A 19,791-nucleotide genomic window follows, 5' to 3' on the forward strand; every position below is an offset into this window, starting at 1 on the left:
GGGTGTAAACATTGACCAGGTTTAATATCAGCACCTCCACACAGGCCCAGACATGTAGCAGGTGACCCAGCACAACCTCGGTGACCCCCAGCACCTCGGGCCGTAGCTCGGGGAAGAACAGGGTGGCCACCCCAGCTTAGCGGGTGCCGAGGTGGCTAAAATATACCCCGTCTCCCCACTCCAGCCGCCAGCTAGCCTCAACAGCTGGAGCCGTGTGGGTCTCCTGCAGGAAGAGCACAGAGTATCCCCCCTCCCGAAGGAAGGAGAGCACCTGGCTCCTGCGGAGACCCACCCTACAGCCCCAGGTGTTTAAGGAGGCAAAGATGACAGTTTTCATAGGGAGGGCTGGGGCGGATCCTCACGGGCAGGGTGATCGACAGCCTCCAGCACTCCCCACAACAACCCATGTTCGACCCCAAAGGTCACAAGGGAGTTTGCTGAACTTGCGGGCCCGCCGGTAGGCCGCGATGTCCTGCCTCTCGGTCCCTCTCCCCTCCCCCAAAAGGGCCCTCATGGCCCGGAGGACATGATGGAAGTCCCCCCAGCACTGGAGAGCAAGCTGCACCTTGCTCTTTGAGCCACAGGTGTCCTTCAGGAAGCGGCGCAGCTCATCCCTCAGCGCAGAGGGGGATGCAACGGCTAATCCGCTGCCGTCCTCCGGTGGGGCTCCCAAGAGATCTTTGCGGACCACGGAGATGGGCAAACAAGAGGCCGAGCCCCTGCACTGCTGCGCTGGGCAGCCCGTCTCCATCCCCGGCAAGGAAGGGGGCAGCGGAGGGAATAGTGCAGCCCCCATAATGTCGGGAAGGGGAGACACGAAAACCGCCCCCTGAGGATTGTCCGTGGATAGTGGGAATGAGACAACCTCAGGGGCGGCAATCGAATGGGAAGTGGAGAGGGGACAGGCGATGCTTTGGGGGCAGGATCAGGGGCAGGATCTGGAACAAGGGCAGGAGGAGGGGCAGGAACGGGAACAGGGACTGGAACTGGAACTGGAGTTGGGACTGGGACTGGGACAGGAGAGGGGACAGGAGTAGGGGCAAGGGCAGTAAAGGGAGCAGGGACAGAAACGGATACATGGTCCCCAGCAGCTGAGCAGCTAGGGTGCGGCTCCTCTTGACCAGGACTCAGGGCAAAAGGGGGGCTTTCGCCGACGTCGGGCACGGGCGTCACTGCAAGAGCATCACCCGCAGCCACGGCGTCAGGCATGGGGGAGTCATCAGCTGGGCCCCCTCCGGAGGGGAGGCTAACCGCTCCGTCCGGGTGGTAGAGTGTGCACCCACAGGCTCAGGGCTCAGCCGCTCGAGATAGGCTGTCACCCAGAGGGGCTCGGCGGCCTCACATGGGAGGGCATCCGTGGTGGGGCTGACAGGTAGAGCCAGGGGCACCCCAAGGATAAGTGCAGGGGCTTCAACATGGTGTGAGGGGCAGGGAGGAGGAGGGGGCAGTGGGGCTAAACCACCGCCCAGATCGAGGCCTGCTGCCGGGGGGTCGTCCTCCCTCTGGGTGACAGGGGTCAGACCCACAGCCTTGACCTCCTCAAATATTGAGGTGAACTCAGTCCCCTTGGCCCCAGCAACCTCCCTGCCAGTCACAGAGGCAACAATTGCCCTGGTATCTGTGGCGGCGGGGGACACAGGTGGTATAGGGACCATGGGAACTTCCACCGAAGCCTCCTCGGGGGGGACTCGACAAGGGGGGCAGGATCCCCTCCATCTGCTACATAGTTTCCATAGCTGGTGCCTCCTGCTGGGCACCGTCCGGGTGAGGCAGGCTGCATGGGGGAAGGGGCAAACTAACACAGGGGAACCGGGGGGCACAGCAGGGAGGGGACCCCACCAGCCAAATGCAGCTGGGGGGATAGGGTAAGCTGGAGAGCGACGCGGGCTCAGACGCCAACCAAGGGCAAGACAATGGGTGGGACACCACCAGGAGAGGGCGCTCCACTAGACTGAGCTAATTCCCGAAGGTAACCAGCAGGAGGCGCTGGGTGGTGAGTCCCAACCCTGTCACAGGGCTCTAAGATCCTGTTTTCCCCTTTTACTCACCAACCTCTATCCTCACATGGCCATCTGCTGCAGAGTTGTCATTGCTACGTCATGTAACCACCACAGGTTGATGCTGCAAAAATGCTATAGAAAGTGCTTTCTCTGATGGGGGCCGACCATGCTACTTTTATAGTTATCCCCACTCTTGCTGGCCTGGGATTGGGGAACCCCACTTAGCAGCAGAAATGCTTCTAGACAGTTGGGCAAGCCCCCATCCAAGCATAAAGAAGTGAAATGAAATGTTATGTCCACATGTAACCTACCTTGTATAACAAATCATAAGAAGATGTAACTATTTCTTTTATCTTAATTAGGGTCTTTTCTAAGCTGAGCATTGCAAAGCTTGCAGGTGGTGCAGCATGCTTTTGTCTCTTCTGGTATTTCGATGCTCTGCCATCATCAATCGCTCTCAGGAAATCAAAATAAGAGAGCTTGCTGTCATGAATACTGATTCCTAAACTAAGAGAAAAAGCAGAATAGTATATCAACATTTTGTAAAAAAGTATATCACTACTACAACTGCTACTAATTTATTATTATTTGTATTGTGGAAGTGAGACCCAGGTCTGGGCCAGGACCCCACTGTGGTAGGTGCTGTACAAACACAGAACAAAAAGATAGTCCCTGCCCCAGTTTTGCACTTTGCAAAGTGCCTTTCATTCCAGGATCTAAAAGTGCTATTAAAGTATAACATAAATCTCACAGTATCCCATGAAGTTTTGCTATCCCAGTATTACAGAAAAGGAAACTGAGGCAAAGAGCGATTACTGGACTGACTTTTAAAAGTGCTGAGTCCCTGCAGTTCCTGTGGGCTTCCGTGGGAGTTGTGGCTGCTCAGCATCTCTGAAAATCAAGCCCTAAGGTATGGCTACACTGCTGGTGGGAGGGAGCCTCCCAGCCTAGGGACACAGATTTGAGCTAGCTCAAGCTCGGGCGCTCAACAAAGCACTGTGGGCACTGAGGCTCTAGCAAAGCCTCGGGATAGCCACCCAAGCTCGAACATAGGGGGTCAGGTGGGCTTGAGAGCATGAACCACTGCCCGAGCCGCAAAGTCCACACTGCTGCTTTTAGTAAGCTAGCTTGCTGCCAGCTGCTGTGTGGACATATCCTTAGTGACTTCCCCAAAATCACAGTGTGCCAGCTGCAGATGGAATCCAGAGTTCTGGTTCCTGGCCTCCTGCTATAAACACTGGATGAACTGCCTTCTATTCATCACATGGTAGGAAACTAGATCAATTTCCATGCAACGCTTTTCTTGAGTTTATAACTGAAGGGCTCGACTGTCCCCTGCATTTGCGCTCCACTGGGCACAGGGTGGCAGGCTATCAGGGAACAATTGTACAGCTCCTGATTCTGCACGAGCCTGGCTCTGGTATCCATGAGAGCAACATAATGGCTGCTCTAACCTAAGCCACTGGCATAAGGTGTCTGGGGGATGTGGAGGACTGATGTAATGAAGTTCCCCTTCACTATTCCTCTGATACGTGCCGTTCCTCCCTTGGCACACCCACTGAGTTGAAGGGTGATATGTCTGGCCCAGCAGATGCCATCTCCAACCAGTGAAGAGTTCCCCTCCACAAGGGGAATTTGCTGCTAAGATTTCATGGTCAGGTTGCACTGGAGAGTCTGGCCTGAAGTCTCTCAAATCTCCTCTCAGACCTTTTAAATATCTGCTTGCCAACTGTAATATCTGGTAGATCACAGAGACTATGGAGTTTTGTACTTCATCATATAAGAAATTCAGTGAGCTGCACATCTAAATATAGATAGCTCCAGGTATAAACAGTGAATACATTTTTGCGTCAAATATCAGCATGGGGAAAGAGGAGTTCTAACATATGATTTTGAGGTTTTTTTGCGGAGGAATTTGTTACAAAACCAAATTCATTTTTACTCAAGGATGTTTCACCACATAAGATGAGAATTAAGTCATGATTTACATATAGAGAGAAACTGCAAAAATAAGGGTTGTTTAGTACAGGAAGGAGAAGAGTTGGGGGGAAGCGGATTGGAATTATTTTATTTATTTATTTATTCCACTGCCCCATCAGACAAGAACATTCAATTAAATGATATCAAGTAGATTTAAAACAATCAGAGAAAAAACCTGTGGAATTCATTACCATAGTAAATCATAGCATCAAAGGGCAGATTCTGCTCAGCTACCCCAGTGGAAATTCAGTGTAGTCAGCTTATGGAATTTATTACCATCAAAACTCAGTCAGAGAGATTCTGCTCACTTAACCTGGTGCAATCCGTTGGCTCCATTGGAATTATTCCAGATTTACACTGGGGTAATTGAGATCAGGATCTCGCTCAGAGACTGTACATGGAGTTTTAATAGGCCTAGATAATTTTATGACCAGTAATCACATCTGTTGACACTATGCATGCTTTGATAGAGGTAAGCAAATCTCACATACCACAGGGGCCAGGGAGGACTTTTTCTGTCCTGCATTCAGCATTGCACCCTTGGCTACGGAAATTTAATGGCTAAAGTATGCTCTGAAGCATCAAGAACTTGCCAGTGCCAGAGTGAATTGCCCTATAGCCTGACCCAGCATGGTGAATCTTATATTCTGTATGTGAAAGTGAATTACTGTAATGTACTTTTGTCATCTTTTTTCACAGTAAAAAGGACCACCACCAATCACCAGAATATCCTCTTAATAGAATGTCTAATTATTGAGGAGAGCCAGTTAAACAAAAAGGAAGCTTTATAAAAAGAGGCTGGAACAGAAATTAACCATAGACCCAATATCCGTTACTAAGAAAAATACATTCAAGAGCCCTGATTTTGTGTCTTGCAGCTGCACAGCACTCCCACATATTACCAATGTCAAGCTGGCTCCAATACTGGAGACGCTGTGCAAAAGGAAATAATCAACACCATTTCAGCAGAGAAATAAATTGCCAAGTTGGTATTAAAATTTTAGTAATAAAACCAAATGCAAATGCTAATCTACTCTGTATTATTTAGAAAAGTCTGTTTTGGATCTAGAAAGGAATAATCTGAACAAAATTACAATGAATGGAGGTGTTTATCATCAAGAGGTCTTTGAAGAAGAAACAAGCAGAAGATTCTTATTAGGGTTTCCATTCATAAAAAGTTGATCACTCAACAAAAGGTGAACTGAGAAAAGATTTTGTAATTTCTTTTTAAAGAGTCTGGTCTAACAGTGTTATGAGAACATAATGCAGTGCCACATAGGGATGTCACTTCTGTGGCTTGTGAAGTGCAGAAAGCTATGGATATCTTCTACTAGATCAGGTCCTTTGTGTTCTATAGACCTTATAAAAGAGATTCTATTTCTTGATATTACTTGATGATATTAAGACACAATACAGAATGTATGCCTTTGCATAGCAGTAGCATTTGAAAATTAATACTTTTTAACCCAATATGATTAAATTTTTGGTTTTGCAGGGTTTTTCCTCCCACTCTTTTTTGTTTAATTAAATAAAACTACTAATTTAATTACAAATTTTAAAATACACTAAAAACCTGACCTATTTTCAGATCTGCTTAATTTCCTCAAATAATCAGCTTGATTTCAAAAGCCTTTAAGTTGTTACAACACTAATGTTATGAGGAAGACAGAGTAAATTAATCTGTTTTTAATTTTATCTAAAAATCAATTACCACCCTATTTATGCTCAGAATCAACCTTGATCGAGCATAGCGCTTCAGCACATGGGTACCTTTAAGTATGTGTGTAATTGCATGGGCTTTAATAAGACTACTTATTTTCTTAAAGTAAAGTGCATACTTAAGTCCTTTATTGGCTTGGGACAAAAGAGAGACCTATGATATAATTATAAAAACCTGTTTAGAAGACTGGTGAACTGTTCATCATCAAGATAATAGTTGAATTCTTGCAGCATCCTGCGTAGGTCATCTACTGTTATATAGCCATCTTTATTTTTATCCAGTCTATAAAAGGCCTTGTTGAAGTCTTGGAAGTAGTCCCTAAATTTATCCCTGAAAGAGAGCAGCTGTTTGTTTTAGTTCTCCTGTTAAATATTAGAAAAATAAATACAAATATACAAAAATAAAAGGCAGAGCAAGAATCTCAGTTTCCTTGCATTTGTTAACTTGGTATCATTTGTCGAAAGAGTGATACAAAAATTATTAGGATGTCTAATTTTCAAAAACCACTTTTAAATTTGCTCAAGCAATTTCAGGGTTAAACCACCCAGATATATGTGTACAAATGACATTTGGATTTGTAAATCAATTAGTTAGATGGTTTAACTACCTGCTTTTGACCATTCAAAATTAAAGATACAAAATCTAGATCCCTCTTTGAAAACCTGGCCCTAAAGAAGATATACAATGTTTAATATAGCTGTTATGACAATTGACTTCCAGCAAATTACCCTCTGCAATATTGGGCTGATAAAACTTTAACAAGAACAGAAAGTCTTGCTGTTTAATTGGAATTATTATATCAGAGCAAGAACTATACTATTTTAGGGACAGAGCCAAAACTGACTGAAGTCAATGGAAAAACTCCCAGTGATTTCACTGGGCTTTGGATGAGTTCATTAGAGCTGCTACCAGGTATTTAAAACATCATCTGATTCTTCACAGATTAATCAGTTCAGACCCAAGACTCGTTTCTCCCCCATTTATTTTGTCATTTTCATCCCAGAGAAGTTGGGGATCTTTTGAATACCTTTTGGAGCCCAGGCATTACCCCTCGCTTTCCCTTTACTCTTAGTTTAACACCAACCTGTCCATACTTTACTGCTGCCTCCACAACCTATCACTGACTCTCAACTGGCTGGAGGAGTCACTCAAGATGAATGCAAGGTTTAAAATAAATGAGAATTATGGCCAGATGTAGATTATGAAACACCGATCAGGCATGTAGTGTCAGAATGTGACGGGCTCTTACAGAGGTGCATGGATGGAGAGCACTAAGGGTATTTCCTGCCTTGCTTGACACATGTTAAGGGCCAGCCACAACTGCAGGCTGGATGGAGGAGGTGGGGGCCAGTATGGTCTACGTCTCCATACTGGCCTTCAAAGCAAGGTAGGTGCATCACGGAATCCTTTAGGCTGCTGCCACCTGCTAATACAGCCTGCACCCCCTCAAGGGTGCTCAATGAGGAATCCCTCCCCATGAGACAGTGCGGCTCCACACTGCCCACAATGAAAGGCTGTACTTTAAAGGCACCATGAGGCCCTTAATCTATCACAACAGCACCATTATTTTGGAATCCTTTACAGGGGTATGTTACATTCCGACCCATGCTGCTAAATGATAGCTCTTCATCACCACTATTATCTTCCACTTAAACCTTCAAAATGAAAGTAAAGGAAGATGTAAAATCAAAACAGCTTTTGAGATTCATATTTTTAGAAAATTGAGGCATTCATCATTTCTTGGACTGAGTAATGGTTTCCAAGCAGTAATTATTCCACTTGCAGCAGTAAATATGTGCACTGAGTAAATGAGGATTTAAACTATGGATACAGCTATGCTGCCAAAAAATAATCTTGTCTTGCAAATGTTTTGTATTTCTCTTGAAGCGCTGGAGAGCTGCTGCTCAATGTCTGTTTCTAATTTGGGGTATTTGTTCCTGTGAGTTAAAACAAAACCAAAAAAATTATATATCCAGCATTATATTTTGAATGTTAAGATGCTCAGAGTCCTTGTCAGTTTTACTGTGTCTAATCACAAGGCACTAAAACTGCTACAAAGAATTTAGGGTGAAATTCACAACACTTTCAGAAAGCCAGAGTAAATGGGCTGTGTAAACTAGCCTGAGCCAGGCTTGGACAGATGGAAGGAATGCATTTCCCAACCCTCAGGGAGTGAGGTAAGGGCGAGGACCATTGTATACCATCTGTGTTGGATTTTGTAGCCACTGGAACCACTAAATCCTGTAGCCATTGTATCTGGCCTCCCTCCACCTTCAAATGCCTTTATGCTGACCAACATGGTGGAATGGGCATTGTACCCAGCTCTGCTGCCCATGACCCTCTCCTGAAGGGGAACATTGGTGGTTCTGCTGGATCACTGCCTTCCATTGTGTCTATACACACAATGCACTTCATTTTTAAAGCAATGACTCCAACCTGTGGCTCAAGAGACACTTACAGCCTTCCTATGTAAAACTTGAGGCGTCCAGGGGTCTGGGTTCACCTCTTCTTGCACTGCTTGCTTTCAGACAGAGCAAAGTGAATGTGAAGGACCAGTGAGTGTGCAGAGCAAACAGACTGGAATTGCTACCGGAGGATAACTCCCGGCAGTCAGGATATAGGCAAGGAAAGCGACAGAGAATAAGGACATGGTCAATTAAATTAAAAGGTGTGAAACTTAAGGTTGATAAAAGGAAACACTTTTTCACATTGCTTGTGATTGAACTGTGGAACTCATTGCACACAGGGAGTCACTGAGGCCAAGAACATAACAAGATTCAAAAAAGGGACTGGACATTTATATGGGTATCAAGAATATCCAGAGTTATAATAATTAATAACAAAAATTGTAGAAGGGATATTAAACCTCATGCTTCAGGTCTTAAGCCAATCTCTAGCTATTAGAAATTGGGATAAAATCTAATGAGGGAGGGGCTGCTAACATCTTCCTCTGAAGCATCTAGACCCAGATCCACAAAGATATTTAGCTGCCAAAACTCCAGATTTAGTTTTAGGCACCACTGCAACCCCCCAAACTGGTGTTTGGCTGCTGCCTGACCCTATGGACAGCTAAACTCACTCAGCACCTAAAAGTTGGCAGTAAAGGTTCCCCAGGGTCCTATGTTTTTGCCTCTGGGCATGTCTACTGCTGCCTCATGCTAGGCATCTGGATGCCTATCTCTTGCCCAAGCTCCACAACAATCCATGAACTGGAGGAAAATAGATGAGAGAACCAGAGGAGCACCTGTGGGCCCAAACAAATAGGTGTACTCAGAGGCTGCCTGCCAGATCAGATCCCATTCAAAATCTGGCGAGAGGATGAAGTGATCCCCACCTTGCAACTTTGATCTTGGTGGTTAGAGCATTCATGCAGGATGTGGGAGACCCAGGTTCAATCCTCCCTCTGCCTAAAACAGAGAGAGGATTTAAACAGGGGTTCCCAGCACTAATCACAAGGCTATGGGATATAGCCCTCAGTCTCTCCTGTTGAAACTGTTCCATTGTGTATGAATAATTAAAGAGTCACTGGAGCAAGGAGACTGGACTCTAAGGCCTGGTCCCCACTAAGCCCCCACTTCGGACTAAGGTACGCAAATTCAGCTACGTTAATAACGTAGCTGAATTCGAAGTACCTTAGTCCGAACTTACCGCGGGTCCAGACGCGGCACGGAGGCTCCCCCGTCGATGCCGCGTACTCCTCTCGGCGAGCTGGAGTACCGTCGTGGCTGGACCGGACGCGAGGAATCGATCCCAGAACATCGATTGCCTGCCGCCGGACCCTCCGGTAAGTGAAGACGTACCCTTAGTCTCCCACCACTTAGGAGGGTGCCTTAATTACAAGGCTACAGAGTCATCTCTCATGACCCAGCAACTCTTTCAGTATTTATCCAAGGTGGAACAGCTTTAGCAGGAGAGATTGAGGGAGCCCCACACCAGAATATCCCATTGCTCAGTGGTTAGAGCACTCTCCTGAAAGGTGGCAGGCAGATCCCTGTTCACAGCTTTTCTCCCCACCTGGGAGAGGTGGGTCTCTCACAGCCCAGCTGAGTGCTTTAACCCACTGGGCTAAAAGTTATAAGGTGGTTAGGTGCCTGTCTCGCTGCTTCTCACACGTCTTAGGCACCTAAGCCATCTGACTCCTGGCTGTGGATCACTAGCAAAGACAGGTGCCTCCCAGCAGCCTGGCCTAAAGCACCAGTCTCCCTCAGAGGGGTGGGGTTTATGACACACCACTCTCATCAGCTTCTCCTACTGGCTAACTTAGGAGGGTCCCTGCCTAGCATGCTGGCTTTTGTGGTTTGCATTCTTAGGCACCTCCGTCTCCCCATGAATTGTATGGGGAGCCTGGGCACCTAACTTAGGCTTTCCGGATCACAGTGTTGTTCCTGTGATTTTCTAGGTGCCTAGAAGTTAGGCATTAAAATCCTCTGCATCACAATGCCTAAATCCCTTTGTGGATTTGGGCTCTAGTTCTGGCCACTGGCCCAGGCAGGATACTCGACTAGATGGATCTTGGGATTCCATCTAATATAGCAATTCCTATGAGAGGAGGACTAAACAATCACAGTGCAATGGCCTAGTGTGTTTTCTAACGCGAATGGTATTTTTGTGATAATATCACAAAATGAGATGATTCAGAACAATGCAAATATTGCGGTGTGTGTCCAAATATCACACCCCAATTACTTTGTGGCCCTCTATGACTTCAATCACTGTCTTGGACGGTGGACCCACACTGCAGAGCTCCGACTTGCAGCACGGGCCTCTTCATTATTGGTAGCATTTTTTTATTATTTGTATTGCAATAGCACCTAGAGGCCAAGGTCCCCTTGTGTGTGGCAAACATACAACAAAGAGACAGACCCTGACCAAAAGAGCTTGCAAGAGACAAGAGACTACAGGTGGACATGACAGAAGAACTTCAGGTAATAGTCTAATAAGCAGCGATTGCAGCACACCACCTGCCAAACCAGCTCTGGGGCATATTATGTAGTCTTTCACTGATGCCAATGGGAGTTCCATTACGTAATGAGTGCACAACATGACTCAGAGATCCACAATGCAGGAAAGAGATCTGCAATGCAGATCAGAGAAGAGAGTTTTGCCCTTAATTTTTAAATTCCTGCCTGGGCCACAGTAAAATATATTAAAAAGGGGCAGGAAACAATAGCTTAGCTAGCATTTTTCTCCTTTTTTTCTGTTATGTTGTCGTTTACCTTCTGAGCAAAGAATGATTTCTCCCCCTTTGTCTGGAAGACAATGTGGCTCGTCTTGGTTTACTTTATTGTGGGTACATCCCCTTCATTGATGATGTGAGCAGGAGGTATTACTATTAATAATAATACTTCGTTAGCACCCACAAATGCTAGATGCTTTCCTAACCTAAATAAAGCAAGGCCTCTGCTCTCAAGAGCTTATACACACACACACTCTCTCTCTCTCTCCAAAACAACCAATGGCTGGAGGGGAGGGGAAATGAGAAAAACAAATAAGTAATGAGGCCAGGTGGTGATTGACCATAACCTGAAAATACATAGCTTTAATGGCATTGTAAGAGGGCATTGTACTGTAACTCTGTTAACAGTACTGGAACTCTACAGGGAGCTGCAGGTTAATTCCTTCAGACTCATTGGGGCAAATGGGGATCATTAGATTCTCCTCTGAGTCCAAGGGAGATGGGAATAGCCTCCTCTAGTAGGGAGAGCTAAAACCTGAGATGGTCTTGTCCTGAGAGAAGGAGTCCGGAGCAGAGTTAGGTGGCAATAAAGGAAGGTTAGGCTATGGCTACACTAAAGAGCTCGCAGCAGCACAGTGCACTGATGCAGCTGCACCGCTCTAGCACTACTAGTGCAGACACTCTAAGCCGACAGGAGAGAGCTCTCTAATGACTTAATTACTCCAGCCACCGCAAGCAGCAGTAGCTCTCCCGCTAACATAGCACTGTCCACACAGGCGCTGAGGTCGGTGTAACTTACATCGCTCAGGGGGGTGGCTTATTTACACCCCTGAGTGACATAACCTATACTGAGGTAAGCTGTAGTGCATACATAGCCTTAGCAGCAGCAGCCCAGAGGAAAAGACTTAGTCTGCAATGATGGAATCCTCCAAGCAGTCAAACCAGAGAAGATGGCATTCATTTGCTTTACCTTTTTGTTTGTCAGCCAGATCTCCCAGGACAGATGTCTTATCTCTGAGAATATAGAGTTTGATAGAATTTAAAGTGGGGACTCCACCAGTTTAGAGGCAAGATGTTTGTTGTTTGCTTCTCTTATATAGGACCACATTTTGGCCCCTGCTATGGCGTTTTTTTGTGGCTGCTCCAGAGACACAACCCTGCCATAATTTTATTTTAACAAATGTATAGATTCCAAGGCCAGAAGGGATGACTGTGATCATCCTTCTGTGTAACACGGGACATAGAACATCCCTAGAATAATTGCTAGAGCAGATCTTCTAGGAAAACATCTAATCTTGATTTTAAAATTGCCAGTGGTGACGAGTCTGGTGGAGGATTCCCAATAGCATAGCAGCTCTTATGCTTTCCACCCATCTCCATGCATTGAGCATGGTAATCGGGAAGGGTGTGTGACTAAGGTGTCCTCATGCCGCACAATCCCAGCTACCAGAAATGCCCCTTTGGGTCAGATACAGCTGGGTAGCTGCTCTAATTTTTACTGGGACCCAGCCACCTCTAGGATCAGAGAACTGCAAAAGAGGCTTGGCTTAAAGCTACCTTTGCTCTTCTCCCTCAATCTCTGTCAATAGTAGCTCTGACATAGCCCAGGATTGGGGCCATAAATTCTACAAAATGAATGATATACTGCCAGGGAGAATATTTTAGAATTGCCTCGAACAACTGAATGAGTCAAACTTATCCCCACTGAAATCAGTGGAGTTACACTGGGTATAAATTTGGCCCAGTATCTAGTAGGATTTATCTTCAGAGAAGGATTGTAAATACATATATGTATGCTTAGCATTACGTTTTACCACAGTAACAATAAACACAGCATGAAAGTTATTCACTTAACTGATAAATAACTTACTTGATCTGCTTTTTAATCTCACTGACATGTAGGGCTTTAGTTTGCTGTTTCTGCTGCTCTTCCATCTCCAAATGCTTCTTTTGCTGATTACTGTAATGCTCCATTAAACTTGCATAATTGTCTTCCACAATATGTCTGCTTAGTCCGGTGTCAGCTGGTGCAAACTCTAACCCCAATTTCTGCAGAAATTCTTGGTGAGTAAGGTAGCCTTTTGCAACTGTATCATACCTTTTAAAAGAAATATTCTTTTAGAATGAAATATTCATATATTCATCACTGCAAGGCATTACCATAAATTTTTCAAAATGCCTAAGTCACTTAGTTGCTAAAGTCTCATTGATTTTCAGTCCTTTTAGATGCCATGCCAAAAGTGTGTAAGAGTGACTTTCAATGGGACTTGGGGTACACTGCAAAAAACCTCCCACAACAGTAAGGCTCAGAGCCTGGGTCAACTGCCTCGGGCTCACGCTTCGGGACTAAAAATGGCAGTGTAGACATTCCCGCTCAGGCTAGAGCCTGGGCTGTAAAATCCAGAAAGCGGGGTGTGTCTCAGAGCCCAGGCTCCAGCCCAAGAGGTGAGAATGTTTCCACTGCTATTTTTAGCCCTGTGGCGCGTGCCCCATGAGTGCGAGTCAGTTGACCCACACTCTGAGACTCGCTGCCGCAGGGCTTTTTTTTCCAGTGTAGACATATCCTTAGGCACTTTTGAAAATTCTACTCTAAGGACCAAGTTGACTGAAATATTCTCTACTTCATGGTACCTTATTTTTAGATGCCTGACTTGAGATACAGAGAGGCTGACTTTCAAGAGGTGCTGACCACTGATTTCAATAGGAGTTGTGACACTTCTAAAAATCAGGCCCTAAATATCAAGTTGGGCACTCAAAATAGAGGTACTTAAAATTAGAGGCCACTCTTAAAAATCTGGGCCTAACTGTATTAAAACTGTTTATGCCTTTTTGGATAGAGACCTTGCCGTAGGTGTGCTCTGTGCAACCCCTTCCTTCTCCAGTGCACCCATGCAGGGAAAGGCCTAATTTAGGCTTCGTTGTTATTCCAATTCCTTTATTCTACATACAGTCACAGAAGGTAAATAAAAGATTTTATGTCCTATAAATGCGTGATGGTTGGGAATGAAGTTGTGCAGCAGATGACTGAATGGAAGGGACATATTGTAGTGTGGCATGACATCCATAAGGAATAAGAATAGAAAGTAAAATGTAATGAAGTAGAAAATAGTTCAGAGATGAATCAGTGCTAGGAAATAAACCATACAGTTAATGCAGTTTGAAACCAAGACACTATACACCTGAGCCTTATACCATAGAGAATCTGTGTTTTTAAAGACTTATAATGAAGGTGGATTTTATACAATGTCACATGCATCTGACATTCTTCTCCTGTTTCAGACACAATTTATAGTACTACTACTCTCAGCTGACATAGGGCTAGTGTTTTTTCCCCCTTCACAACAAATTACTTGTCTATAAAAACGTATCTCAGTATCACTCACAATTTTTACATAGCATGAAACAATCTTACTTTTCTTTGTTATATGTTAGCTACATATCATATTTCTTTCCAGTGAATCATTTTTATTTAAGTTGAAAATTTTGTGAGTGAAAAGAAGCAGCTGATAGCATTGACTTCATATAGACGTATGGTATAGACAAGCTTCCTTCAAAAGCTCTACCAATGCACTTCCAGTCTGATCTGGAACACTCCTGCTGTTCCAGTCCTAAGCCTCTCTGCAACTGACTGCCAACTTGGGAGAACTGGCGGGCATCTGTGTATATAAATAAGGTCCTAGCAGAAAACCAAATTTACTTTACTTGTAATCCAAGTGATCATCAGAGTTGAAAGGGTAGCTCAAATTAAAGGGGACAGGCAATACCATTAAACCCAATAGAAGTAAGACTCGCTGACTTCATTGAGAACTGATTAGGCATTTCCTTATTGTGATAGTGATCTTAGTGTGATAAAAGCCCGTATTTTGGAACACGGCATCATGGTGAGCTGGTATCAACATAATAAAATAAGTCTCCCTTAGAAAGTAAACAATTGTAATTCACTGTCCTCACTAAGACTCCTGTGTCAGGTTAAATAGATACATTGTTGCTGAAGAACTAATACTTAGAGCCATTTTACCTTGCCCAAAGCTTTTCAAATTCTTTTGGGGTGATTGGAATGGCAAATCTGAACAAGACAGCTCTCAAATCCTCTGGCTGCACAATGCCATTGCCTTCGCTATCAAACTCACGGAAAGTCTAGAATTTAAGAAACTTTTAATAACAAGAGGGAACAGGCTTTACAAAATACTTAGTCTCTTTATAAGCATCAGGAATAATAGGAATTAGGGAAGAATGAAAAAACATACCAAGATGAATTCCATTTTTAACGAGTTTTTGGGCCTGATTATCTCTTGGTGAAGTAAAATATATGTGTGCTGGCAATGTGTTTTGCATATGAAACTTCTATCACTTGTGTACACTGGGATTTGAGCATTAAAAGTGTGCATACGGGTGTGGGTATGCACGAACCTTGATGCATAGAGGTGGAAGGTACAGACTGAAAATCCACACTTTGGCCTTGGCTACACTGGCGTTGTACAGCGCTGCAACTTGCTGTGCTCAGAGGTGTGAAAACGCACCCCGAGTGCAGCGAGTACAGCGCTGTAAAGCGCCAGTGTAATCAGAGCCTGCAGCGCTGTACGCTCCCTCGCAGCGCTGCAAGCTACTCCCCTCAGAGAGGTGGAGTACATACAATGCTGCGAGACCCCTCTCGCAGCGCTGGCGGTGCGACTACACTCGTGCTTCACAGCGCTGCCGCGGCAGCGCTGTGAAGTCCCAAGTGTACCCAAGGACTGAGGTGTCCAATTCTGCAGATGCTGGCTCCAGCTTGTTGTGCCATAAACTAATATGAAGTATTCTTTAGTTGCAGCTGTACATGCTCATCTTGCAAATTTTAAGTAGCAGCAGTATGGACTCATTTACTGAAATTTTATAACAATGTAATGAAATAACAAAGTTTACTCTCTCCAGTCATCCTTTCCTCAATCCACGACTACCTGCCCTCCACTATCCTCAGAGTATACAATAATTGGTTCACATACATGAAATTTTAATTATTTAGTTTTTACTGTTTATAAGTTTCTCTTTATATAATTATTGGTATTTTGGCACAGACTAATTGCCTTAATGAGGACTGTGTTGCAAGTGCAATTTTCTATGTGTATATACAGTACCTAGCACAATGGATCCTGTGATCCATGATTGGGGCCTCTCGATACTATTATAATACATATATTTAATAATAAATAATAATAAATAACAATAGTAATATAAAGAAAATTTTAGAAACAATTCTAATAGAAACTACTAAATAATTAAATTTTTAAAGATCAAATACTCCAGCAGTTTAGTTTTATACATATAAGTTTTTATCATTAATGAGCTACTTTACAAATGCCTTTTTTGAATATTTGTATAATCTGAAAATCGACATTGCATAATGTTCTAAAATCCATTAGTGCAGCTTATTTATTTAATGAAAATGTTTTTCTTACCCTTGCTAGGTCATGCCATCTGGTCTGTGCTTTGATAACAAGATAGTAATGAGCCTGATCACAAGCTAGTTCTGCATCCGTTACTGTCTGTTTTGGTCTCAGAAAGAAAAATAAAATAATAACTAACTGTGTTTTACACTTAATGGAATCTTTAATCTCTCACAAGTTTGTGGAGGTTTTTTTGTTTTTTGTTTTAGTTTCTAAGAAACCCTTAAAGACTGTCATTTCACATCTGTGTAAACTTAATTCTTTAAATACTGCCTTATTTCCCCAGCTGCAAGTTAGGGAAGACATCTTAAATTTTTGTAATTCCCTGTTTATTTTCAGATCAATGTTGTTCAACTTGCCTGCAGACTTAATAGCAAACACGGATCATTTATCCAGCCAGAAGGAAATGTTAACTATCTTAGAAACAAAAACAATTTAGTAACATATCACAAGACCTGGAGTGACTCCAATAAAGGTATTCCTGATTTACTTCATTAATTTAGATCAGAACCTGGCCCACTGAATCTACAAAGTTGGTAGCTTTAGAGAGACAGACTTATATAACGTTCTAGTCCACATCACTGGTAACTGGATTTCCATTATGCGAAACTACTGACCAATTAAATGATATAAAGAGTTAACTGGAAAAGTTTCAAAGTATTTTCACCTCTTCTCCAATGAGGCTGTGTCAACAGTTAGACTTTTTATAACTGGCATTTTAAAATAGTAATATCATATGATATATGATGATACCCAGTTGCTGGAGGAAAGTGGTATCGCTCTCAATCAATAATTGTTGCTACTCTGTTGAAAACAAGAGCATCTTTTAGCTACACTCAACATATTGCAGTGCTGACATGAAATGAAAGGGAAACATTAATTGTCATGAGTTCTACTGTTACTAGAATCCCAGTAATGAACCCTAGAATCCCTCTTCCCTTTTCAAATGGTGTCCTTGATTTTCCCAGTTGTACAATTAAGAAAAAAAGTGGGAGATAAATATTAGTAATGTCAGAACCATCAGTAACTCTATAGCAGACAAATTAAAACTGGGAAGTAAGCCTAAGTGTATATCATATCTTTGAAATCCACAACAGAGCTGACTTGCTGATCAGAAAATTTTTTGGTTCTGCTCTGTCTTGTCATTACTTTTATTAATTTATCTCTGTGTAGCTAAACTGAGGACGGATTCTTTACACACTGAATACTAGGGCCTGGTCTACACTATGAGTTTAATTTGAATTTAGCAGCGTTAAATCGAATTAACCCTGCACCCGTCCAGACAACGAAGCCATTTATTTCGAAATAAAGGGCTCTTAAAATCGATTTCTGTACTCCTCCCCGTAGCGGAGTAGCGCCAAAATCAATATTGTCATTTCGAATTAGGGTTAGTGTGGCCGCAATTCGATGGTATTGGCCTCCGGGAGCTATCCTACAGTGCACCATTGTGACAGCTCTGGACAGCAATCTGAACTCGGATGCACTGGCCAGGTAGACAGGAAAAGCCCCGCGAACATTTGAATTTCATTTCCTGTTTGCCCAGCACAGGAGAGCATAGGTGACCACAGAGAGCTCATCAGCACAGATAACCTTGCAGGCCGATAATCGAAAAGGAGCACCAACATGGACTCTACAGGAGGTACTGGATCTGATCGCTATATGGGGAGAGGATTCAGAGCTAGCAGAACTTCGTTCGAAAAGACGAAATGCCAAACCTTTTGAAAAAATCTCCAAGGGCATGATGGAGAGAGGCCACAATAGGAACTCAGAGCAGTGCAGCATGAAAGTCAAGGAGCTCAGAGAAGCCTATCAGAAAACAAAGGAGGCAAACGGTCGCTCCGGGTCAGAGCCGCAGACATGCCGCTTCTACGCTGAGCTGCATGCAATTCTAGGGGGGGCCGCCACCACTACCCCACCTCTGACTGTGGATTCCGATGTGGGGGTAATCTCATCAACCACACCTGAGGATTCTGCGGACAGGGAAGAGGAGGAGGAGAAGGAGGAGGACGAGCTTGCGGAGAGCACACAGCACTCCATTCTCCCCAACAGCCAGGATTTTTTTCTCAGCCTGACTGAAGTACCCTCCCAAGCTTCCCAAGCCAGTACCCAAGACCATGACCCCATGGAAGGGACCTCAGGTGAGTTTATCTTTTAAAATATAAAACATGGTTTAAAAGCAAGCGTTTTTTAATGATTACTTTGCCCTGAGGACTTGGGATGCATTCGCGGCCAGTACAGCTACTGGAAAAGTCTGTTAACGTGTCCGGGGATGGAGCGGAAATCCTCCAGGGACATCTCCATGAAGCTCTCCTGGAGGCACTCCAAAAGCCTTTGCAGAAGGTTTCTGGGCAATGCAGCCTTATTCCATCCTCCATGGTAGGACACTTGACCACGCCATGCTAGTAGCAAGTAATCTGGTATCATTGCATGATAAAGCCTGGTAGCGTATGGTCCTGGTGTTTGCTGGCATTCAAACAACATCCGTTCTTTATCTCGCTGTGTTATCCTCAAGAGAGTGATATCGCTCATGGTAACCTGGTTGAAATACGGGAATTTAATTAAGGGGACAGAGGTGGCCGTTCCTACTGGGCTGTTTGCCTGTGGCTGAAAAGAAATCCTTCCCTGCACTTAGCCAAGCGCGGGTGTGGGGGCAGGGGATTGGCGCTGAGCTTTTCGCCTTTGGCTAGCAGGGATCTTCCCTGATACCAGCCATGCGGTGGGGGGAGGGGTACAGCGATCATCCCAGATAATTCATGGCGGGAGAGGGGGTGGGGGGTTAGTTTGGTTTCTGCAGGGATCTTCCCTGATACCAGCCACGCGGTGGGGGGAGGGATAAAGCGATCATCCCAGAGAATTGGATGGGGGGGGTTAGTTTGTTTTCTGCTGCTGAAAGTTAACAGGAAAACTGCAGCAGTCAATGGGCTTTGCTTGGTATGTGGGAAAGGAGGGCGCAGAAGCCGCAAGACAGTGGCTTACCATGGCCGCATAGCTGAATTCTGTTGCCCGGACCTACATCTGTGATCTCTAACACCAAAGCCACAGGCACTCAATATTAAGATGGAAAATGCGACCTTGTACTAAAATCTCATGTGCTATGTAATGTGAATAGTGTTGTTCACCATGAAAGAGTATAAGCATTGCTCTGTAAAATGTATCATTTTAAAAACTTCTCTCCTTTTTTTCATCCCTCCAGCAGCTGCAAATTTTTCAAGCCTCCCTCCTCCGTCCCAAAGCCTATCTCAGATAAGGCGGCGGAGAAAGAGGACGTGAGATGAGATGTTCTCAGAAATAATGGAATGCACCCGCAATGAAAGAGCTCATTTGAATGAGTGGAAGGACACAGTATCTAAGTACAGGAAAGATGCCAGTGAACGTGAGGTCATGAGGGACGCTCGAGATGAGAGGTGGCAGGCTGCAACGCTAGGGTTACCATATTTCAGTAAGCAAAAAAGAGGACGGGAGGAGCCCCGCCCCACCCCCCCCCCCCCCCCC

The 19,791-nt window shown here is 44.4% G+C and overlaps 1 protein-coding gene across 1 annotated transcript in view; it reads right to left on the bottom strand.

The window, feature by feature from the left end:
* Window positions 1-19,791, bottom strand: part of EFCAB6 (EF-hand calcium binding domain 6) — a 151,450-nt gene that overhangs the window by 40,835 nt on the left and 90,824 nt on the right. Inside the window, exons 19-23 of the mRNA XM_034759423.1 lie at window positions 16,312-16,408; window positions 14,895-15,013; window positions 12,747-12,974; window positions 5,875-6,030; window positions 2,312-2,507 (exon numbers count right to left, since the gene is read on the bottom strand). Coding sequence (XP_034615314.1) covers window positions 2,312-2,507; window positions 5,875-6,030; window positions 12,747-12,974; window positions 14,895-15,013; window positions 16,312-16,408 — 796 coding nt within the window. The remainder of the gene's footprint in view (window positions 1-2,311; window positions 2,508-5,874; window positions 6,031-12,746; window positions 12,975-14,894; window positions 15,014-16,311; window positions 16,409-19,791) is intronic.

The sequence above is a fragment of the Trachemys scripta genome, chromosome 1, assembly GCF_013100865.1.
Source record: "Trachemys scripta elegans isolate TJP31775 chromosome 1, CAS_Tse_1.0, whole genome shotgun sequence".
Taxonomy (NCBI): domain Eukaryota; kingdom Metazoa; phylum Chordata; order Testudines; family Emydidae; genus Trachemys; species Trachemys scripta.